The sequence below is a fragment of the Solanum dulcamara genome, chromosome 11 (assembly GCF_947179165.1).
Source record: "Solanum dulcamara chromosome 11, daSolDulc1.2, whole genome shotgun sequence".
In the NCBI taxonomy this organism is placed as follows: domain Eukaryota; kingdom Viridiplantae; phylum Streptophyta; class Magnoliopsida; order Solanales; family Solanaceae; genus Solanum; species Solanum dulcamara.
The window spans coordinates 12,674,889-12,700,641 of NC_077247.1; the positions used below are offsets into that span (position 1 = coordinate 12,674,889).

The 25,753-nt window shown below is 36.1% G+C and overlaps 1 protein-coding gene across 1 annotated transcript; it reads right to left on the bottom strand.

Moving 5' to 3' along the window:
* Positions 1 to 1,583: 1,583 nt before the first annotated feature.
* LOC129872428 (uncharacterized) lies at positions 1,584 to 23,456 on the bottom strand. The gene is made up of 3 exons (XM_055947420.1): positions 23,249 to 23,456; positions 2,232 to 2,474; positions 1,584 to 1,801 (listed from the first exon to the last, which is right to left on the bottom strand). The coding sequence occupies exons 1-3, from the start codon at positions 23,454 to 23,456 to the stop codon at positions 1,584 to 1,586; spliced, it is 669 nt and encodes a 222-aa protein (XP_055803395.1).
* Positions 23,457 to 25,753: the final 2,297 nt, after the last annotated feature.

Below are 25,753 nucleotides of genomic sequence, written 5' to 3' on the forward strand. Positions count from 1 at the left end.
CACCGGCATAAGAATTCTGCCGACTCTATGCTATATGTAGTCAGTCTATAATAAGCTTTAATTTTTCAATTGCTTATAGGACTAGATTAGGACCTAACAACTCTCATTTCTCAACCTTGAACCAACTAATTAGTGACCTACACTTCCGCATGTATAGAGCTTTGTATGGGGCCATTTGAATACTAGCTTGGAAGTTGTTGTTTAATCAAACTCAATAAGAGGTAGATGATCATCCCAACTTCCTATAAAATCCAATATGTAACCACGTAATATATGCTCAATGGTCTGACTAATACGCTCTGCCTGTCCATCTGTTTATAGATGAAAAATGGTTCTAAGATTTACCTGAGTGCCTAGACCCTTCTAAAACGATCTCCAAAAATATGCTATAAATTGAGCCCCTCGATCAGATATAATAGATACTGGAACTCTATGAAGGCATATAATCTCTCGAATGTAGAGCTTGCTTGCTATAATCCTGGGTTGAATATGTTGTCCTGACTTGCAAGAAATAAGCTGATTTCATCATCCTATCAACAATTACCTAAATAGAATCATACCTCTATGGTGTGTGAGGCAAACCAGTGATGAAGGCCATATTTTTCATGTCCCATTTCTATAATGGAAGCTTAATCTACTAAGTTAGACCCCAGTCCTCATATGTTCCACTTTAACTTAGTGGCAGTTGGGACATTGGGCTACCATCTCTGCGATATCTTTTTGCATACCATTCCACCAATAGATGTATTGAAGGTCCCGATACTTCTTTTTCACTCTAGGATTAGCTACATATCTAGAAGAATGGGCCTCCAAAAGAATCTTAGCATAGAGCTCTCTAACTTTTGGTAAACATATGCAACCCTAGTATCTAAGGACTCCATCTTTAGTTAGCTCAAAAAAAGGTTGTTCCTACTGTGAAATACTTTCCCTCAGTTTTATAAGCTCAGGATCCTCGTACTGTCAGTCTTTCACTTCAGTAACAAAGGAGGATTCTACTATATTCTGAATGACAACACCTCCATCCTCTACATTTACCAATCACACCTGGAAATTAGCTAAGTGGCATAGATATTTCGTCCTTTTGACCTTATTAGCTTCAACATGGCTTAGACTACCCATGGACTTTTGGCTAATCGTATCAACAACAATATTAGCCTTGCTGGGATGATATAAAATGTTACCAGCATAGTCTTTTAGTAATTCTAGCCACCTTCTTCATCATAGGTTCAACTCCATTTTCTTAAATAAATATTGAAGACTCTGATGGTCAGTGAAAATATCAATGTACACTCTGTATAGATAATGCCACCAATTTTTTAGGGAAAAGACAATTGTGGCTAACTCAAGATCATTCGTAGGATAGTGTTGTTGATGTTTCCAAAATTGTCTAGAGGTGTATGCAATAACCTTACCATGTTTCATAAGAACACAACGTAGGTATATTCTCGAGGTCTCACAATATAAAACATAACCCTTTGTGCCATCCAGAATAGTTATAATAGGAGTTGTGATAAGCTTTTTCTTTAGCTCCTGAAAAATCTGTTCGCATGCTTAAGTATATTGAAACATAGCTCCTTTATGTGTTATAGTGGTGCAGAGATAGAGGAAAGTCCTTCCACAAACTTTTGGTAATACCCTCCCAAGCTTCTTTTTGTTCCTACGAACATAATTGTTCCATTATTACCACCTAAAAATTTGCGAACCTCTATCAGATTCAAGGGTCTTAGCCAAGTCCCCACAACTTCAATATTTTGGCCATCAACCTTGACACCATCGCTGGTAATAATATGACCAAGAAAAGCTACAGAAGTTAGCCATAATTCATACTTAGAGAATTTAGTATATAACTTGTAGTCCTGGAGAGTGTGCAATACAGCTCGCAAGTTGTCCACATGCTTGGATTTGTACCATGACTATATCAAGGTGACATCAATAAACGCAATCAAAATTTCATCCAAGAATAGTTTGAATACCGAATTCATAAGATCCATAAAGGCTGTTGGGGCATCTGTGAGCCCGAAAGACATAACAAGGAATTCAAAATGGCCATACCTCATCCTAAATATTTTTTAGGATATAAATATCCTTGACACGCAAGTGATGGTAACCGGATCACAAGTCCACCTTTGAAAAATATTTGGCACCTTGTAACTAGTCGAACAAGTCATCAATCTATGGAAGAGGGTACTTATTATTGATAGTGACATTATTTAGTTGCCTGTAGTCAATACCTATCCACAAGGATCCATCTGTCTTCCGAACAAAGAGCACCGGAGCACCCCATAGGGATGCACTTGGCCTAATAAAGCCTTTATTGAGAAACTCCTTTAGTTGTTCCTTCAATTTCCTTAACTTAGCAGGAGATATTCTACAAGGAGGAATAGATATAGGTTGTATATCAGGAAACAAATCTATAAAAAAAAAATCTCTTTTGGGGAGAATTCCTGGAAGCTCATCATTTTCAATAGGAATTCCTGATATGAACAATATGGTATATAACACCTTTAGCTATAAACTTTCGATCCCTGAGGGATGAAATAAACTTATCCTTTGGCATGGCTATATTACCTTTCCATTAGAGGACGGGCTATATGGAAAATGAAATCGTACCAGCTTTGCACGACAACTAATATTAACATAACGATCTGCCAACCAATCCATACTCATAATGAAATCTAAGTCTAGAATAATTAATTCAACTAAATCAGCGAAGGTTATCCAATCATTAATGAAAACCATACAACCTTGATAGACATGACTAGCTATAGTAGAGTCGCTAACATAGACACAAAATCTGACTGCGGCAACAACTCAGATCTCATGTCAATCTTACCAATAATAAATGTATTAATAGATGTAAATGTAAAGGCAGGATTTATCAATTCATAAACAACTCAAGAATGAATCGTCAATGTACTTGTGATAAATCTGGGGATGCCACTAAATCATATCAACCTGTGAGTGCATAAAAGGAGTTCTGACCATCACTAGAACCTTAGGTGTCTCCTCCACCTATCCCCCTACCACGACCCTAAGAAGGTTGTGGATCTGGTTGGGAAGCATGAACTGAGGGTGAAGAGGCTACTATGGATCCTGAAGGCTGAGCTGGTGCACCTCTACCTAACCTCGAGCATTGGCTAATAAAATATCCTATCTTCCCATAATGACAACATGCACCTGAACCCTTCCTACACTAACTGGTATATAGCTTACCACACTGTATACATGGAGGAGTAGGCTATCTTATCTAGGCAAAATGCTCCTTCCAACGGTCGTCAAGCAGGCCTGAGCTTTGCCCTAGTCCTGAATGACTATAATAATCAAACCACTAATCCTACATCTACGGATGGATACTACCTGCCAGCCGAGATGGCTATCGATGTAGTGGGAGCCTTAAACCACCTCGTGGATCCCTATAAGACTCAATAGTATGAGCCCTCTTATTTTTCTCTCTATCTTTGTGGGCATCACAAATGCGGCGAGAAAGATCCTCTGTAGTTTGAGTGAATGCCTGTATGCAGTAATTATATACATTATTTGATAGGGATGCTACCCTACAGTCTCTGATAAGTTGATCCCCAAAACCATCTACATCACAAAGAACTCTGGCCCTCATGGTACATATAGTATCTGATGCATACCTCGCCAAAGAATTAAATCTATGGATATAATCCCTCACACTCATATCCCCTACCTCAAGCTGATAAACTGGTCAAGACGGCCCCCCAAACCTTCTATGGCAAATTCTAGGGTAGAAAGAACTCAAAGAATTCCTCCCACTCTCCCAAGCCTCATAATATAAGACAACTAAATCATGTAGTCGAAAAGAAGCCAACTCCATAGCCTCAATGATGGAGGCATACATTACCCTTAATACTTTTTACATATGGTCTATAAAGTCCTGGAGATCCTCAGTGGAACTGCATCCCATAAATAATGGAGGGGATAGGTGAAGAAACTCTTGTAGCTTTGAGCTTTCTGCCCGATCTCTCTGAGCATCTTCTCTCGACTCAAAATATTGCTCATGTATAGAAACTATCCTTGTCAGTAATTGAAAAACCTCTCTCAACCCCTACTCCCTAGACTCTGGTAGGGGAACAAAAGGTGGTGTAGTTCCGTGTGCCTAGCTGCCTCAGGTACCCAAGGAATTGGTGAGGCTGGGGGTACTACATCTCCCCATGCTTTAATAGGTGTTGTGGAAGCTGGTACTAGAGGTATTTTATGGTGTGCCTCCAATGGAAATCTATCACTTTGACCTAGTGGGGGAATGACTGGTACCTTCTCCTGGATCCATACCTCTCTCTCGATGTGCCATCTACATAGCGTAGTATCATGTTAGATAAGAGAAATAAAGCACAATTTAGATTTCAAATATTTTTACAGCTTTGCTCTATAGCACGATCTATTAACTAAATGAAATGTAACCATTCCAAAATGCCTCATAGCTTCCTCATTATAAGTGTAGTGTACAACATACCTATAAGAAAGACTCTACTAGATATGACTTATGGACTCCCTGTGACATAACCTGCTCTAATATCAAGTTTGTCACACCCCAAAACTAGGGGAGGCATGATAGGCAGTCAATATAGTATTTTATTAAGTTAGCCATTGAAACATAATATCTAACTAAACTAGGGGCCTAAAAGATCAGGCAGCACAACATCTGAAATACTAAGCCTGGACCATTATGCTCATGACATGAATAGCAATAAGTCAAATAAACAAAGGTAGATAATCCAAAATGATAAACTACTAGCTAACCGATGAGGCTGCAATTGAAGACATACATGCATACACATATATATACATGTCAAGCCTATGGGATGGAGATGGAAAACAGTAAAAAGGAAACCCAGAATAATGTGTCCACAATTGCCTCTAAGAGTGTCATAAGCATTGTTTGGACAAGGCCACGACTAAAGCCAAATAGTTCAACAAAAGTAAACATCCTATGAAAGCTGTAGGAAGAGGTTGATCTTACCAACTCACAGTTGAACCCCGAATCCTAGTGGAGGGGTCGATAGGAATCCCTACCTCGACCTGCAACCATGAAACAAAAATGTAGTGTCCCCAGGCAATGGGACATTAGTAAAATGTACTCGTAGGTAAGGTAGAAAGTAGAGTCATAAATAGCTACTGTAAAAATGGTAAACGAGATATCACCTGACACTAAAACTCTGATAGCCTCTATGGCCGAGATCCAACCTCATAGTAATCAAATATGCATGGATTCTTGTGTAATCATTTATTGTGAATATATAAATATATATATTGATGCAAATTCATGATATACATAACCAAATGCTAGCAATGGCTATTTCTTCTGGTAGCTAAGCAGCATCATATTACCAATTTGTGTCCATCTATACAATATATGTATGTTCTTCTGGGCATATAGGCCACTTACCTCCGATTGTAGCTCAGATTCCATTCATAACATACCATGTATTATATGAACTTTGAATGCACATATTAGCACATAACTAGAACTTAGCCAATCTTGGCTCATTAGTAATCTTATTCTCTAAATCTCATAATAAATTTTGCATCACAGGCTCAATGCTTTTTTTGGGCTCAATGCAACTGTAGTTCTCGGGCACAATTCAATTTTTTTAACTATAGTCTAACAATTAAATGAATAACCAATAGTATCAAGTATAGTTAAATTCACACATCAAAAATAAAGTAACATCCAAATACATGGAAAACACAACCACAACATGATGATGTAATTCAATGTCCAAATGCTTAAAAGTAGAAGCCTAGAAGAAATCTTGAGGTGACTGAAATGATACCTTGAGCTCGTCAACAGGTGATATGCAAGTGAACATAACTTAGAATTTTTTCTGTGGGATGCTAGGGAGTGAACTCCCTGAACTTATCAGAAAAATGCTTTATTTTTATATACACAAGTTTTATAAATCCATGAACTTACCCAAACTTGGTCCCTGAATGTGAAACCAATAAGAATAAGCAAAAGTCTCTCTTAAGGCACATAACTCCAGAACTAGTATATTTCCCTTCAAAAATAATTTTCTTAAGTTAAAATAATATCTTGCTACCCTAGGGCCCAATAGATAGAATACATAGCAAAATCATTTAAAAGGGCTTGAAAATTGTGTCTTTTTTCTTTTCCAAGAACAATTCATGCCATATGCTTATGAAATTTGCATGAATGTAGTCCAGTCATGATCAATACATCTCACAAAAAGTCACAACTCACAACAAACTGGGTAATCACCCATCACAAAGATGTAGTACTAACCTAGAACTCCAGCCCATCCAATTATTGAAGAAGAGACTATAACCTACCTCAAGGCCAAAACTGCACCCTAACCTTTATTTTGGGGCTTTTCCTTTTTGAGCAGCCTCTGAATGGTGCCACACTATCTAGTTAGTGGAGAGAAAATATAACCAAGAGAAATTACATTTAAAAAATTTCGAATTAAAGTTGGACCAAAATAGGACATTAGGAGCAGTGTATGAAATTACAAAAATGGCTCTATCATAAGGTCTCTATAAGTTCAAGGTAGGTGGCCTTAGATCTGAAGGGTGTTTGAGGATCAAGGGTCATATATGTGTCCCTAGGGTTGGCAATTTACTTAGGTTGATGCTAGGAGAGTTCCACGGTTCAAGATATTCTATTCATCCTCGTGTGGTGAAGATGTACCATGATATGAGGAAGCACTATTGGTGGTGTGGGATGAAGAGGGATATTTCAGATTTTGTGGGTAGGTTCTTGAACTTTCAGCAAGTGAACTACGGATATTAGAGGCCATATGGTTTGACCCTGCAGCTACTCATCCTAAAGTAAAAGTAGAAGATAATAGCTATAGACTTTGTGGTATTCTTGCCGCATACTTATCAGAGGTTTGATGCAATTTTGGTCATCTTGTATTGATTGTCTAAGTTCGCTTACTTTCTTCCAATTCAGAATGACTACAGTTCGAAAAGGTTAGGTCAGATCTATATTTGAGAGATTGTGTATTTGAATGGTGTGCCATTGTCTATTATTTCATATTATGGTAGTTAGTTCAATTCATATTTTTGGTGTTCTATTCAGAGAGAGTTAGGTAATAGAGTTGAGAGTAACAAGACCTACAGTCCTCTAACTGATGGTCAGTTTGAGAGGACTATTCAGGTCTTAAAGAAGATGCTTCAGTCCTGTGTTATTGATTTTAAGGATCAGTGGGACCAGTTTTAGACTTTGGCAAAGTTTGAGTATAATAAAAACTATCATTCCAACATTTAGATAACTCCATTGGAGGTGCTATATTACAGGAGTTGTTGTTACTTTGTGGGCTGGTTTGATGCTTCTGAGGCTAGGTCATGGGGTACCATCTTCTGTGATTCTATGGATAGTATCTATTTGATCCAAGAGCAAATTTATACTACCAAGTGTAGGCAGAAGAACTATGCTGAATGGTGGTTACAACCTTTAGAGTTCATATTTGGTGATTGGGTATTTCTTTGAGTATCGCCCATGAAGGTGAGATTCGTGAGGAGGGTCAATCTTATCCATAAGTTCATCAGTCCTTTTGATATTCTAAGATGGTTATGAGAGATGGCCTAAGAGATAGCATTATATCTGCCTTTTTTGGATATTCACCCTGTTTTCCATGTTTCTATGCTGAGACTATATGTTCCAGATGAGTCTTATATACTTCAGTGTGATTTGGTTCAACTTGACGACTCTTTTCTTTTGAGGAGGAGCCTGTGGCTATTTTAGATAGACAGGTTAAAAATTTGAGGACTAGGGAGATCCCATTAGTAAATGTTTAGTGGTGACATAGTTTGATCGAGGAGGCGACTCGGGAGACTGAGCTTGATATGTAGACCTATTATTCATACCTTTTTTAGAATTCAAGTACTTCCCTTCTTTTAATTTCAAAAACGAAATTCCTTTTAGTACTAGATATTGTAATGACCCTAGTGGTCATTTATGTTTTTTAACATTTATTTACCATTTTGCCTATTCTTGTAACTCTTTTGTAACATTTATGTAGTGTTGGGAAAGATGGCATGCTTCCCAAGGAGTTGGGTGATATTGAGTGGATTTTTCCATTTTTGATGCATAAGGTTTGAAAGAGTTGACTTTAGTCAACATTCAGAAATTCTGATGTCGAATGAAGATTTAGACAGTTCCATCAGCTCTGTAAGTGTCTTTTTGGTCCAGTGTGATGGCTGGTTTAGGTTTCAGAGCCTTTGTTTTGAGTTTTTGCAAATAGGAATTTTAGATTTAAATTTTTGGCAAAAGTTTGACTTAGGTCAATATTCTTGGTAAACATGCTTAGATTGAAATGACATCAATACGATTAGCTATAAAACGTAAAGGTTGCTCTAGAACAACCTTTGGTTTGGTTCTTAAGGTGTTCGCGATGAATTTGTAGTGTGGCATTTTGTTTTTAATTCTTTGTAAGTTTTTAGTTGGGTCAACATTTTGGCAAAACGACATCTGTAGGTTGTTTTCACAATTTTATTGAGTCTGGAATGTCATTTTCAATGGGGTAGCATAGTTTGTTTATGTCCACGGGGTTCCGAATATATTATAAGCCTTGTCGGGGAATTTTTCCAACCATGGTGAACTACTAATTCTGTGCAGCTAGTGCAACACTATAATCTTCTCTGCGATTGCAGACCCTTGGCAGCTTTCATAGAGTGGTGGCTAACTTACCGTCCAGAGAAATAACTGAAATGACAGAACTTTTTACCATAAATGAATTTCCACTTTCTTTATTTTACAAATATGGATTTCTTTTGAATTTTATTAATCAGTAATAATAATGCCAATAATTTGAACGTGGTATATAGACTTAATATATTTATGAACCTCTAATTTTATCAATTCCAATAAATTAATCAAATTTTAAGTTTGATTAAGATAGGAATCCAAAAAGGTGGTAGTTACATTTTTTTTCATTCACAAAAGCGAACAATTGAAACCTAAAATCCTAAAATGAAGAAGATTATGTTGATTCATTCCATTCACATGAGGAGCTCCACATTAGTGGAAGGTTACTGGTCCAGACCTCTACGTTCTCAAAGGGTTGGTGATGCTAACCTCCACATTTTCAGACAAGGCTCTGTGTTAACGGAAAATAAAATACCTAGCACTTCAGTCTTTAAAAGACCCATTTTTCAACTTGCATGTCTCATTCTAAGACTTAATATTTGGCAATTGTGAAAGATTCTCTTGGGGGATTTGAGTGATTCTGGTCCGAGGGTGTTGGAAATTCACGTGGGCACGTTACAGGGTCGTTGAGTCTTTCATTTCTCTTGGTAAACTTAATTCTCTATTTCTTATCCATTTTTAGCTAGAAAATGGTATCCCATTGACACATATCCAAGTTATTGGTTTACTATTGATAAGTTTGAGGTACCATTCCAAGTGGCTCGAGGGTTCTAGGATTTTACTCTTAGGCATTGACCATGCATTACATCATCTTATTTTATTATGTGGTTGTGCTTTTCCGTGTACTATGATGCTCTTTCCTTTTTAATGTATGAATTTCTCTATGTTCTGTGATATTTGTGATTCTTTGGAATATTAGATTGTACTTGTAGAACTATTATATATATATATATATATATATATATATATATATATTCCTTTTTAATGTGTGAATTTCTCTATGTTCTGTGATATTTGTGATTTTTTGGAATATTAGATTGTACTTGTAGAACTATTATATATATATATATATATATATATATATATACGGGCCATCCTTTATGAGTGTTGGATCTTTCTTGGCTGTCACAGACTCGGATAGTAGTTAGCTCATGGAATCCAAAGACTTGTTATTTTCCCCTATTTTGTACTGACATGGATTTTTGTATTATGATTAGTCAGTTCTCTTGTACATATAGGTTTTTGGTACTTAGTATCTCTTGAATAGGTGACACCAGGTCCATTGATCTGATCTTGTGTTAGTTTGTCTTCTCGGTCGCTTTCGGGCTTTTTTTGTATATTTTGTATCAAACTACATATTTATGATATGGCCCCTTTTTATATGATATCTATGTACTCCTCTATTGTTATTGTGATTATTATACTTGAGTTATTGTCTTCCGCAAGTTTATCTTTTGGATTTTCAGGCTTGCCTACTTGGGGATGTAGTAGGCTCCATTATAGCCCAATTTCGGGTTGCAACATGTGTCATGAATACATATACATACAATATATCTATATATCTATTATATATATATATATATATATATATAAGTAAATGCATGACATACCCAATCAAATGTTAGTAATAGTTGTCTCTTTCGATAGCTCAGCGGCGTCATATTGCCAACATGTAGCCATCTGTATAATAAATATAGTCTTCTGGGCAAATAGGCCCCCTTTCATACTATTATAGCTCCGAGTCCATGCATAACATTCATGTATGATATGAAGTTTGAATGCATAAAGTAGGGCATAGCAAGAACTTAGGCAATCTTGGAACATTGGTACTCTTATTCTCATAATCTTCTAACCACTTTCGTATAACATGCAAATATCTCGTAGAACCTCGTATGCTTACAGAATAAACCAGAACACTTAACTAAACTTAAGAAACATAATTTAAACTTAATCATGTTCATAAAGACCTTAAGGTTCTTAATTAATCTAATCATAACTTTATGAGCCTTTATACGACCATTTAGGCCTATGAAACTCACAATAGCTCGAAGCTCTTGACTTGACTTCAAATTAGAAAATTAATCATTTAGGAAATCAAAAGGAGATTGACATGCCTATCTTGATTTACTATAAACGACTCCAAATTGGTAATATAATGAGCTTCTTTAGAAACAATGTAGTTTGACAAGTATCTAATCACAAGAATAAGGAACAACATTTAGTATGAATATACTTTTCAAATAACCTTGTTGTAAGAACTTCGAATGAGAAGGAATACTTTAACAATCCCTTAGACACAACAAAATAAGCCTGGATCATTTCAGCCTCATTCTTAGACGATATCTCGCTAATAGACATAATGAATAAAAAACTCTAAGAAAAATAGCTTTAATTTTCAAACATACTTCACAATGTTACAAGCACGTTAATGATATGATAAAGTCCAGAAATAAGATCATGGAACATGCTAATGCCCTTCACAGAGGGTCTTTCTAATAATAGATGAGTAAAAATGACTCATTAGATGATTTATAATTTTTAGGATTCGTTAGATATAAAAATCAGAGTTTTCCCTTAACATACCTTGAATACAAGCTTGAATAACTTGAGGTAGATAATTAATTTTCTTTCGATAATTGGATAATCAATTCATGTGCAAATATATTGTAACTAAATAATTTTTCATAAATAGTGAGGCATTTTAAGAAGAAACTCAAAAATGTATTTATCAAATTTAATTTAGAAAACAACATTTCCAAACACGAGCAAAATTATAATAAAACTTCTCGAATTTATGCTCGTAAGCCCTTGACACAAAATAAAGAATAACCGTAAACACCCCAGGTGTTACATCAAAGAACTGTTTGCAATTCCTGATCGTGATGTCTAGTAGTTAAGAACTTAAGGGATCAATTTAGTGAAGGTACAATGGAAGAATCTTCCTATTGAGGAAGCCACCTGGGAAATCAAGAAGGACATATGGGGCAAGTACCCTCACTTGTTTGATGAATCGGGTACTGTTTGACTATTGACTTAGACCATTTTTTACTATTTGATTACTCATATATGAGAAGTAGGTCAATTGGTATCTATTTTAATGACTAACTACAGTCGTTATGGGTAAGTCAATGAGAAGGAATTTTAAGACAAAAAACTTTTGACTAGTAACTTAAACATTTTGGGTTAGGCCAGTCTCAGATGAAATCTAAATAATGTGAGGTCTAGCGCAATCCAGGAATGTATTGGGATTGATTTCTAAGTTTGGATTATATTTTTTGATAGCTAAGAAGTTAAGATATCTATAGGGCCTTTCAAAAGTGAATTCGGGTTAGTAGAACTCGCAGAATCAAATTCGGCGTGAATGGGATATTTTAGAACGTCAAGGTTTGAGGTTTTGTGGTGAAATGAGGGCTTGGGGAAGCAATTCTAAGTTTATGACTTTTTCCCACTCGTTATGATAGGATAGATAGGGCCACTATAGTAGGCTGAGAGCTTCTATAGCGGGACAGTGGGGTTTAAGTCAGGAAAATAATGTGAGGTCTAGCGCAATCCAGGAATGTATTGGGATTGATTTCTAAGTTTGGATTATATTTGTTGATAGCTAAGAAGTTAAGATATCTATAGGGCCTTTCAAAAGTGAATTCGGGTTAGTAGAACTCGCAGAATCAAATTCGGCGTGAATGGGATATTTTAGAACGTCAAGGTTTGAGGTTTTGTGGTGAAATGAGGGCTTGGGGAAGAAATTCTAAGTTTATGACTTTGTCCCACTCGTTATGATAGGATAGATAGGGCCACTATAGTAGGCTGAGAGCTTCTATAGCAGGACAGTGGGGTTTAAGTCAGGAAAAGTCCCAAAATCATATTTAGTTCTGCAATTTCATTCTTGGAGAGATAAAGTCGAGTTAGGTACATTTATTTTATTTTTTCTACCACAACCTTCGAGAAATGTAAGTTAATCATTCCACTAACTTGTAATTCGATTCTTAGACCTTAGAATCTATGGGATTTTTGTTGGGTGAAGGTTTTCACCTAAAATTAATGGTGGAAACATGAAATTAGCCAAAGGCTCGGATCTTGATAAAGTCGGGTATTTTAGTGTGTTGTTCATTGACTCCTTGTAGTCCTTGATTTTTTAGACAAAGAACAAACCAAGATACTTCAAAAGGGGAAAACTCAAGATCTTTAGAGAATTTAGGCTTGATGTGAGGCGGGTAATGCTTGTGTTTTCCCATATTTGTTATATGTGCCTGTTCAATACTTATTTAGTAATTCATGAATGATATATGATTAGGGAAAAAATGAAAGATCATGAATTGAAATGATATTTGTGATCAAAATGCATGAAATGAATGTATTATTTAGTTGTACAAGTATGTGTGTTATTCATTTTAGTTATGATTGTGATATGTGATTTCATGTTGGATTGGGTACCATGTTGTTACATTTGGATATGATACCATGCCAGTATATTTTAATTAGGTACCACGCTGATATAATTAGATCGGGTACCATACCTGTATATTTGAAGTGGGTACCACGTCGATACGCTAACTATTGGAACTGGTACAACACCGTTACAAACTGTTTTTGTATGGTTTCTATGAGAGGACCACTAATTCACTAATTATTCTAATTGCTTGCAATCAAATTGTATAATGATTTGAACGAAAGGACTGGGTGTCTTCTATTACTTATTCTGAGATGTGCTTTTGTATTATATGTTTCACTAAGTTGTGGTTTCTTGTTCATACACTATTTACTAGAATTAGCCGTGTGATCCTACCAGTACACTATGATTGGGTAGTAATAATGCATTTTCTCTTTCTTTGTTGGGTACAGGGCATATTCAGGCAGCTGTTGATATACCTCAGTTTAGGGACACATGATTGTTCGAATTCATGGGTGAGCTTGTTCTTTCAGGCTGCCATGGTTTCTTCTTAATTCTTAGTCCTTTCTTTTCTAACTCAAACACTTTTAGATACATAAATTTATGTCTACTGTTTTGGGGTTGTATCCCCATATTCAAGACTTTTAGATAGAGTTTGGGTATGATGACTTTTAGGTTCTGGGGAGTTAAATTCCGTTTGTTTTGATATGAGTTTATGGGAACTCACCTTTTAAACTATTTTAAATTGTTTATCGTTATCTAAATGCTTGTTTGTGTTAAAAGAATGTTGTAGTTAGTTAGTATTAGTTCTCCCAATGGAGAATTAGTGTTCGTGCTCACAATGGGCCAATGTTATGACACAACAAATTCTCCTTCTTTTCTTGAGAATAAAGGATGATTGTATGGCAAAGAACATTGACGAAATAGCTAATTTTATCTAATCGAGGGAATGACTCTTTTTTGAATCCAAAAATAGGATAGAGCGATAAAAATGTTGTGGTCGAGACTTTAGTTTCAAGTCTCCTACATATCTCAAGTTTTATGAGAATCTGTCCATGTGTATTTTAAGATTGAGGAACCGACAAAGTTCCTAAAAGATAAAGTGATGGTATGGGACTTGAGTAGAGGTTATAACAACTTTAATTGGTAAGATTAGAGATTGAGGTAGTATGAATAGTGTGATAATATAGAATGACTCAAGTAGTGAAAACTATAAAAGAGCACAAGATCGTACGAATAACGTGAAAAGCAAAATGGCTCATGTTGTGACATATTTATAAAAATGAAAGCCGTATATTTGAATTGGAAAGTAGAATTGATCTTGCTTGTAGTTTGCGAGTCATTGCAATTTGTATCTTATAATATAAATAACTAAAATGGTTAGATCATATATATCAAATAAATTATGAAATAATTTATAAACGTAATGCAATGATACATGAAATTTGCCAAGATTGTAAGGATGATGTCTTAGACTATGATATCTTAATGCAATGATACATGAAATTGAATCCTTAAATCATGATAATGTTCTTAGGCCATGAAAATGATGCGTTTAGACTATGACGTGTTCGGAGAATGATAAATACAAAGTAAATCCTTAGGACATGAAATTATGTCAGCAGGCCATGAAAGTGATGCCTTTAGATGATGACACCGTCAGAGCTTCACAAGCAAAAATTAAATACTTAGGTCATGAAATGATGTACGAATGCCAAGAAAATGACACCTTCGTTGCATGATAAGAAGAAATTAAATCCTTAGGTCATGAAATAATGTCCACATGCCGTAAAAATGATGCCTTTAGATAACAACACCTTCAAAGATGATTAGAAGAAATTAAATCCTTAGGTCATGAAATGGTCTTCATTGGCCATGAAAATGATGCTTTTAGATGATGACATCTCAAGGAGCAATAAATAATAATTAAAGAGAGCATATATGTTTTGGATACAATTTAGGCATTATGTTATCTATACTTATAGCTTGATGCGGTAATGACTTCATGTAGATGTATTTCTTAGCTCAATATAATTTCCATAACTTGATGCAACAAGGGCCCGATATAGATTTCATTCTTGGGTTCAATGCAAATTCACTTCTCGGGATCAATGCAATTTTTCTAGATTGATGTGATAGTGGATCAATAAAGATGTCATGCCCTAGAACTAGTGGAGGTGCGACAGACACTCGATACAATATTTGAGTGAGTTAGCCACTAAAATATACTATTTAACTAAATTAGGTGAGCATTAAATGAGGTCTGAGGTGCAAGAATCTTATCCTTAGCGCAAGTAAGTCCATTCTCAAATTATCCTATCTCATGCGGGTGTGATCCAAGTAAGCTACAGCTCTACAGAATAACACCGTTAGAAATTACCTATGTGAGAATGAAGTGTAAGCCGCTTCAAAGAGAATGATAGTAAAAGCCCATTCTCTATTCACTCATAAAATTAAGAGGTAGTATTTGTAATGATTCAACTGGTGAAAGTAATTTTTTGGAGTTATCATGTACCCATGGAATACCTTTTGGTAAGGAGTTAAAGTGTACTACTCCATTAAATACTTTTAGGGTTTAATTTTCCTTCAAAGAGATGTAGATTACCGTTCATCCTTCCGTCACTGCTAAAAAGTTGGCTTGTTTCTGTATTTGGGAGTTGGTTCATCTTCATAGGGTACTTGTGTCTATCATACCAAATAGGGGTTATTATCGGGAAACACAATAACTAAAATACTAAGCCTAAACTATTATGGTCATGACCTGAATAAAAATAAGTCATATAAACAAAGGTAGATAAGTCAAAATAATAAAGTACTAGCTAGCCGATGAGGCCGCATGTGAATACATACATGAATACACATATATATATATACATGCCAAGCCTATGGGTTGGAGACTGAAAGCTATAAAATGGAAACCCAGAATATTGTGTCCATAATAGCCTCTAAGAGTATCAAAATATAAGAACCTATAAGTTGTAAAGTCAAAAAATAAGGAACAAAAGATGAAATCCCAGAAAAATGCAGTTTTTGGCACTAGGTGATGACCATAAAGGTCATCATGGGCCGTAGTCAGCACTGCGGATCATGGAGAGCCACCGTGGGGGTGGTTCTGAAACTCAGTCCTGCAAGGAAGAGACAACGACACGGGACCACAGTTTGTGGTGAGCACCACGAACCGTGGTGCCCTCCATGGTGATCCCTCTCCTAAGACCCTCAAAAATATTTCCCAAGACAGGGACCATGCCTCACCACCACGGGCCGTGTTTTTCCCTTCATGGACCATGGTAGGTTCCGTGGTAGTCTCTCCTGCAAACCCTCATGTAGGTCCTGCACCACGCCCATGATTAAAAGACTGTAATGACTTCCACAGGCCGTGAAGGTCACCATGGAGGAAGTCTTGAAACTCTTCCCCTGAAACCCCAAGATTCAAGACCATGTCTAACTCTATAGACATCACCAAGGGCCGTGGTGAGGATCAAGGACTGTGGTGGGCCCTCCGTGTAGTCCTAGTTTTAAGTCAAATGAAGGGTAATTCGGTTATTCCCTATTCTTTCATCAATGTATGTGGATGTTTTTCAGAATAGATTCATTATGTAATTGTCCTAATACTCCTATGTCTATTGTCCTACCTTGGTAGGAGTAAGGTCTGCGTACACTTTACCCTCCCCAGACCCCACATTGTGGGATTTCACTGTGTTGTTATTGGTGGTGTTTTTGTTGTTGTACTCCTAAGTCTATTCTTTTCCCTCATAAACATTAGAATCATTTTTAAGACTTCTCTCCCAAGGTCCCTCAAGAGATCTTTATCTTCCTCAAGTTTTGGGCTAGAGTTTCTTGAAGAGAAAGTTTCCTTTCTCAATTTCAAGTTTAGTTTCATTCAAGATATGTGGAGTTTGATCCATGAGTTCCTTTCACCATGGAGTCTCAAGGGTTTTAGTCAAAATCCCATTAATTTCAATTGAGTTTGTAACTCTAGTTTGATGAATTGCCTTGGGATTTTTAAATTATGTTTTTATTTGTTATCAATAATCATTATAATTATGTTTCTACCTTCATTGTATGATTTCAAGTTGAATTATGAATGGCCATGCATGAAGCTATTTTAAATGGTGATTTACATATATCACAATTATGAAATTCAATGATTTTCAGGTATTTCATGGTTTTTACTAAAATTTACTATCTATATGAGATTTACTCTAAATTCAAAGTATGAAGTATGATCATGAATTACAATTATGTTCAAGTTATAAATAAAGGTGACTTAGGATCCTTAATTGGTGACCTAGAAATCTATTTACATGAATTATGCAAGTATGATATTGTGATGACAAAAGGCTTATTCTCACATTGTAAGTATGACATGAAAATAAGCTAACCTAAGGACGATGAAGTTTATGAAAAATTTTATGATATATGTTAAGTATGACTACTATGTTATGTATTCCGTGAGATTTGATTTAGCACCGAATGATGACTTGAGGTAGGGACTCGACTTACGGTGTCCTTTATAAAGTCTCGTGTCTCATAACTATGTGCCACCATAGGATTTCCCTTTTGTCCTAACTAGTGGATCCACATATAGCATATGTACATGACCCTCCTAGAGAGATTGATTCTACCTTGGAAAGTAGATTCCCGTTTCTTCCGTTGTATGGGGATATATCAAGATTCCATGTTATAGCTCACATGGACTTATTTTCGGTTATGTGTAAGACCCCAAAAGTTTAAAAGTTGAAACCAAGGAGAAAACTCTCAAAATATTGAACTGACCCACGTAAACGACTCACTCTACGGCTCATAAAACTATCTACGACTCATAAAGTTGAAGTGCTAGAGTGACCCCTCGAGCAAAATTTAATGTTTCCCTCAGAAACGGTTCTACATCTCAAGAGGATGAGTCGTCATTTTGACGGGTCATCGGAACCTCTTGTAAGCCAGACCTCAGAGGTCTTGTTCAAAGATCCCTTAACACCAAGTCTACGACTTGTTAGGATGGGTCATAGAAGTTGTTACGGGTGGTAACAATGACTCGTGACAAATCTTCAGAGACCCTCCAATTTCCACATTTTTGGGACCTACAGAACGAGCGCAAAGAATGTCTCATTTCCTTTATGATAGGTCGTAAACTAGAGTCGTTCCAAAACTTTAGAGACTTGATTTTTTTATACTTTTCTCAGACTTGCAGGATGAGTCTCTAGACAACTCGTCAACACATCGACAACCCATAGAATGTATCCGTCAGGCCAAATTTCCAAATTTAATACGGGGCAATTGTGTATTTTCCAAAATTTAGTTCAATGAACCTATACACTCTTATGGCCATGTTCAAAGTCTATAAATATTCAATTCATTCTTTCAAAATTCCTAAGGCAAGAACAAAGTCTCTCAAGGTTTCTCCTTCAAGCTAAAGCTAGGGTTTCTATATTTCTTCAAGGTTCCTCTTCAATCCTTAATGGATTCAATCAAGGTATGTGTGGATTGATTCATGTATTTTTTCACCCATGAAGTCCCAAAGATTCCTATAGTTTTCATTCTATTTACAATTGATTATGAACCCTAGATTTGATGAATTGCATTAGGCTGATTTAATTTCATTTTTAAATGTTATCAATGATATTTATATGCATGTTCTCATATGAATTGCATGATTTCAAGTTGATTTATAGATGCCCATATATAAAGCTATATTTTCAACCTATGATTATGAATTTAAGATGAGTTTATGAGTTGATCATAAGTTAAATGATTTTCAATAAAAGTTTTATATGAGTTAAAATTGAGATTTATGATTCTAAAGTTAAAGTTATGATGATGATCAGAGTTAAGATCAAAAGATGTTTAAAGATGGTGATAAGGACAATTCTCACCAAAGTTATAGATTTTTATGAATCAATAAATAGATGAGCTATTCCTAGTATATTTTAAAGATGGATTTATAGACAGATACTATCTTTACCTACTATGTTATGATCATGTTTATGAGTTTTCATTGGGATATTGACTAATCACCAAGAGGGCTTCTAGGTGGGGTTCGGTCTGGTAATAAAGTTGATTATCCAAGGGAATCCTAATAGCAACCTGAAGTCCCAAACTACGTTGCCCACACAGGTTGCCTTCATGTCCTAGCTAGTGGATCCACATAGCCTAGTTGAGTTGAGTTGAGTTACCTTTGAAGTATGCCCTGGCATGGTAGCCTCCCCTATTTTGATGCAGGAGTCATCGGCCTGTCTCGATGCAAGAGTCATTGAATTCCATGTAATAGCTCACATGGTCTTAGTTATCGGTTAAAGATCCTTTCCCACACAACTTCAAGTTAAAGCTATGAGATTTCAAGTTATGAGTTGGAAGTTGAAGTTCTTATGATATGCATTGACCATGAGTTCCATATGTTTTAAGTTGCTTTTAAACTATGCTCATGTTCATTATGATTGGTCATGGATCGTATGGCATATTGATTATGTTATTTACTTATTCATTCATACCTCACATACTTAGTACACTCAAATGTACTAACACATATTTTTCCTACATTGTCTCATAATATAGGGACCGATGACACTCACAATCACCTAACTCGTGTTTAGAGATTTGCCTTAGATTTTAAAGAAGTTGGTGAGTCCTCATTATATCGAGAACAAGATTTTTATTCATGTTACTATTGTTTACACTTTCTTTTATTATTAGGGTGAGCTAGGAGCTTGTCTTATGTCCCTTCCAAATACTAGACTATAGGCATGTTTAGACGATATTCTTTGGTGTAGTTCAGATTGAACGTTTATAGAGTTGATTTCCCTTAGTCCCATTCCCAACTTAATAATTACTTATGTCATATTTATGTTTTTCTTAACCTTATGTATGTGATATATGCTAAAATGTCTTATGGTTCGGGTCCCTCGCATCCATATCGTCGTGTTACAGCTATGCCCTAGGTCGGGTCATGACATTATGGTTCTATCCCACATATGAATTCTCTCTTGATGTTCTTTCATGATTTCACTTATGTCTCTTACATGCTTTGATCATTATTGTTTTCCCATGACTTTACTTATCCCCTTTATTATGTATGTTAATTGATCATTTATATGGCATACCCACATACTTAGTACATTCAAACGTACTAATGCATATTGTTGCCTACATTGTCTCATAATGTAAGAATCGAGGATCACATTCCACCCACTCTTGGCTAGTAGAGTTTCTATCCAATAATGATTGGTAAGTCTTCATATATCGAACGCAAGTTATGCATTTATTTCATTCCAAAGACTTTTATTATATTCATATTGAGGGTGAGTTAGGGACATGTCTTAACCCCCGACCGCCTTGAGTAGTAAAGGCATATTTGGACAAATGATATAGATTCCATGTTGTTGAGTTTACACTCTCTTTTTATGATTCATGTTTTAGACTCTTCCTATGTTATTTTTATATTTAATTTACCTTATGTATGCTTATGATATGTCAAGAGGCTTGGTTGGAGCCTTTCATGGTTTTTATCACCGTGTTATGACTAGGTCCTAAGTCGGGTCGTGACACATAAGCATTGTTGGGATAAAGCCCCGACTATAGATAAACTCTACAACAAAAGTAAACATCCTATGAAAGCTCTAGAAAAAGGTGGAGTTTACCAACTCACAGCAAAACCCCAAATCCTAGCAAAAGGGTCGATTAGAATCCCTACTTGAACCTGCACACAAGAAACAAAAATGTAGTGTCTCTGGACAACAAAACATCAGTACGAATAAAAATGTGTTGGTAGGTAGGGTAGAAAGTAGAATCATAAATAGTTGTAGTAAAAAGGGTAATTGAGATACCACCTGACACTGAAAATCTCATAGCCTCAATTGCCGAGATCCAACCTCATAGTAATCAAATATTCATGGTATGATTGTGTAATAATATGTCCTATATATATATATACATATATATATACACACACATATATATATATATACATATGTATGTATGTATGTATTGATGAAAATGCATGACATACTCAACATAATTCTAGCAATGGCAGTTTCTTCCATTAGATAACCAGCATCATATTGCCAACTTGTGGCGATATGTACACTATATATAGTCTTCTGGGAAAATAGTCCTCTTAACTTTGATTATATCTCGGAGTCCATGCATAACATGCCATGTATGATATGAACTTTAAATGCACATATTAGGCCATAACATGCCATGTATGATATTGCCAACTTGTGGCGATATGTACACTATATATAGTCTTCTGGGAAAATAGTCCTCTTAACTTTGATTATAGCTCGGAGTCCATGCATAACATGCCATGTATGATATGAACTTTAAATGCACATATTAGGCCAATCCTTGAGGCATCACAGTACACAAAAAAATCATCGGACTCGGTAGAGTCAACATGGGAGCGATAATAAGTCAATTTTTCAACTCTTGGAAACTCTTCTCACAAGCTTCCAACTAATGGAATTTTACTTTCTTCTGGGTCAAATTGGTCAACTTGAAGAAATTGATGAAAAACCTTCCACAAAGCTTCTATAGTAACTGGCTAAACACAAGAAACTTCTAATATTCAAAGGAGACAAAGGTCTAGGTCAATTCTTACCCACGTCAGTTTTCTTAGGATCAACCATAATACCATCACCCGAGACAATATGACCAAGAAAAGCAACTGACCTCAACCAAAATTCGCACTTGCTAAACTTGGAAAAAAATTGATGATCTCTAAATACTTGCAACACTATCCTGAAGTGATTGGCATGCTCCTCTTCACTCCAAAAGTAAACCAAAATATCAATAAACACAATCATGAACATATCCAAGTATTGCATGAACATCCTATTCATCAAGTCCATGAAGGCAGTGGGAGCATTAGTTAGTCCAAACGGCATAACTAGAAATTCAAAATGGTCATACCTTGTCTGAAATGCCATCTTGGGAATATCACACTCTCTCACCAGTAATTGGTGATAACCAGAATGGAGATCAATTTTAGATAATTAGCTTTCCCCTTGAAATTAGTCAAACAAATTATCTAACCTTGGGATTGGATACTTATTCTTTATGGTCACTCTATTCAATTGTCGGTAGTCGATACACATACAAAGCGAACGATCCTTCTTTCTAATAAAGAAAATGGGAGCACCCCATGGGGATATACTTTGTCTAATAAAGCCCTTTTTCAACAAATATTTCAATTGATCATTTAACTCTATTAGTTCTGTCGGAGCCATTTGGTATAGAGGAAGAGAAATAGGTTAGGTGTCAGAAAGAAGGTATATGCCAAATTTAATTTCCCTTTTGGTAGGAATAGATAGTAGATCATTGAAAAATAGATCTAGGAACTCATTAACAATAGGGACTGACTCTAGAGTAGGGGCTTCAAAGTTAGTATCCCTAACCCATACAAGATGGTAGATGCAACCCTTGGAAATTATTTTCCGAGCTTTAAGGCACGAGATGAATTGACCCTTAAACACGAATTTACTACCCTTTCATTCTAGGATCACCTCATTTGGAAATTGAAACTTAACCATACGGTCTATACAATCAATAGAAGCATAGCATGCATATAGCCAATCCATAGCAAGGATAATATCAAAATCGGTCATATCAAGCTCTACTAGATTACATGAAGTAACTTTGTAAAAAACCAAAACCGGAAAATTTCTATAGAATCTTTTAGCAACAACTGACTCACCTACGATGGTATAAACGAAAAAAGGATCCAACAATATTTCGGAGCTAACATCAAATCTCATAGCCATATAAGGGGTAACAAAAGATAAATTTACACCCGGATCAAGTAAGGCATAAACATCAGAGGGAAATACCCATAACATACCAGTAAAAAATCGGGAGCTTTGTCCACCTCTTGCCTAGCATGAAGAGCATAAAACCAATTATTGCGTTGACCACCCTTTTGTTGAGATTCAGCACCTTGTTGCACTTTTCCTCCATAAGAAACTTAGCCTTGAGGTCGACCTTGTTCAACTCTACACTCCTTAGCATGATGACCTGACTTGCCACATCTATAGCACACTTTCATAGACACTTTTCCTTGTGATTATTTCCACACTTCTTGCATGCGGGGATAACTTGGCCATTTGGGACTCCTCCTTGAGGTTTCGGGTTGGGCATCCTGTCCTTGTCAAATCGTTGAGTCATAGCATTTGAAGAACGTTGACCGAAATACCTTTGCTAAAATTTAGGATGTCCACCATTTTCGAATTTACCATGAGAGGAGTCACCACCATTGGTCCTTGCAATTTCGGACTCTCTAAATTTCTCCCTTAGTTTCTCATCCTTTATTTTCTCCTCATGGGTCATGAGCCTAGAGATATCCATTTCCCTAATAAACATAGTTGTCTTGCGTTCCTTAGACACCAAATCCAACACACCCGAAATGAACTTGCATATACGAGCTCTCTGGTCAGCAACCATAAATGGGGCATACCTTGATAATTACGTGAACTTGAGGACATACTACCAAAGCTTTACAATATATTAGGAGAAATGATCTGAGCCATTTGACCCAAAGTTTTAAAAAATTATAAGAGAAACTTACGATAACTTTTACCGATCTTTATTTCGCAACTAGCTTGACTTCAAAATGTAACAACCATTGTGCTATTATAATACCACATAGAATATTATTCTTAGCATATTAGGCACTCTTAATCTTATCCCGAAGGTGCAAGTTATTTTAAACCTTCTGAAAGGGAAGGGTGCAACCCGAGCTATTTTTTTAATCACAAACATTTGTTTAAGGGATTCCTTTTACCTAAAACTTTAGTTTAGTTCCTCGATACTATCTCACATTTGCAGTTTTACTCTCTCGGTGTGCTATACAAAATCATATATACCTAATATAACCACGCCATGTTATGGATATTATGTAATAGAAAATAAAAACCCACATGGGGTCTCACTGTCTCCCCCTTAAGAATATTCATCCGCGAATGAAGAAACTCTCATACCATTGAGCTTTCAGGACGATCTCTTGAAGCATTTTCTCTCGACTCTAATTATCTCTCTTCCATAAAAATTATCCTACTCAGTAATTAAACAACTTCTCTCAACCCCCAATCCCTAGAATCTGGTGGGGGAAGAACAAGTGTTGTAATCCTATATCCCTAGAGCCCTTAGGTACCCAAGGAATTGGTAAGTCTGGGGGTACTATATCTCTTCGGGCTTAAATAGGTGCTGGGGAAGATGGTACTAGAGGTACTGGAGACTCACGGTGTGCCTCCAAAGGAAATCAATCCCTCTAACCCAGTAGGGAATGACTGGTACCTTGCCTAGGATCCATACCTCTCTCTCAATGTGCCATCCCTATAGTGTAGGATTCCTGTTAGATAAGAGACATAAAGCACAATTTAGATTTCGAATGTTTTTGTAGCTTCGCTCTATAACATGATCTATTAATTAAAAGAAATGTAACCATTCCAAAATGCATCATAGCTTCTTGATTATAAGTGTGGTGCACAACACACCTATAAGAAAGACTCTCTTAGACATGACTTGTGGACTCCTACGATACTACATGATTTTATGTCAAGTTTGTCACACCCAAAAACTAGGGGAGGCGTGACAGGCACGCAATATATTATTTGATCGAGTTAGCCACTAAAACATAGTAGCTAACTAAACTTGGGCCTAAAAATCGAGTACAACAACATCTGAAATACTAAGCCTGGACCGTTAAGGTCAGGACCTAAATAATAATAAGTCAAATAAACAAAAGGAGATAAGACAAAATGATAAACTACTAGCTAGACAATGAGGCCGCAACTCAAGATATACATGCATAGAAACATATATATACATGCCAAGTCTATGGGCTAGAGATGGAAAGCGACAAAAAGGATACCCAAAATACTGTGTCCATAATTGCCTTAGAGTTTCATAAACACTATTTGGACAAGGCCTCGACTAGAGACAAACTATACAACAAAAGTAAACATCCTATAAAAGAACCAGGAAGAGGTGGATCTTAGCAACTCCAAGCTGAACCCAGAATCCTAGAGGAGGGGTCAATCAGAATCCCTACCTGGACCTACAGGCATGAAAAAAATGTAGTGTCCCCAGGCAACAAGACATCAGTACGAATAAAAATTTACTAGAAGTTAAGGCAGAAAGTATAATCATAAATAGTTGCTGTAAAATGGTAATCGAGATACCACCTGACACTGAAACTCTAATATCCTCTATGGCCGAGATCCAACCTCATAGTAATCAAATATACATGGATTCTCATGTAATTGTTTATCATAAATATATATATATTGATGCAAATGCATGACATACCTAACCAAATGCTAGCAAAAGCAATCTCTTCTGGTAGTTAACCAGCATCATATTGCCAACTTGTGTCCATTTGTACAATATATATAGTCTTCTATACAAATCAGCCCCTTACCCCTGATTATAGCTCAAATTCCATTCATAACATGCCATGTATGATATGAACTTTGAATGCACATATTAGACCATAACCAGAACTTAGCCAATCTTGGCTCATTAGTACTCTTATTCTCATAATCTCATAATAACCTTCGTATCACAGGCTCAATGTTGTTTTTGGACTCAATGCAGCTCCAGTTCTTGGGCACAATGCAATTTCTATAGCTTGATGCATTTCTCGGGCTCAATGCAATTCTTAGACTCAATATAGATATAATTCTCGAGCTAAATGCAATTTCATGCTAAATGCAATTCTCGATCTCAATGAAGATGCA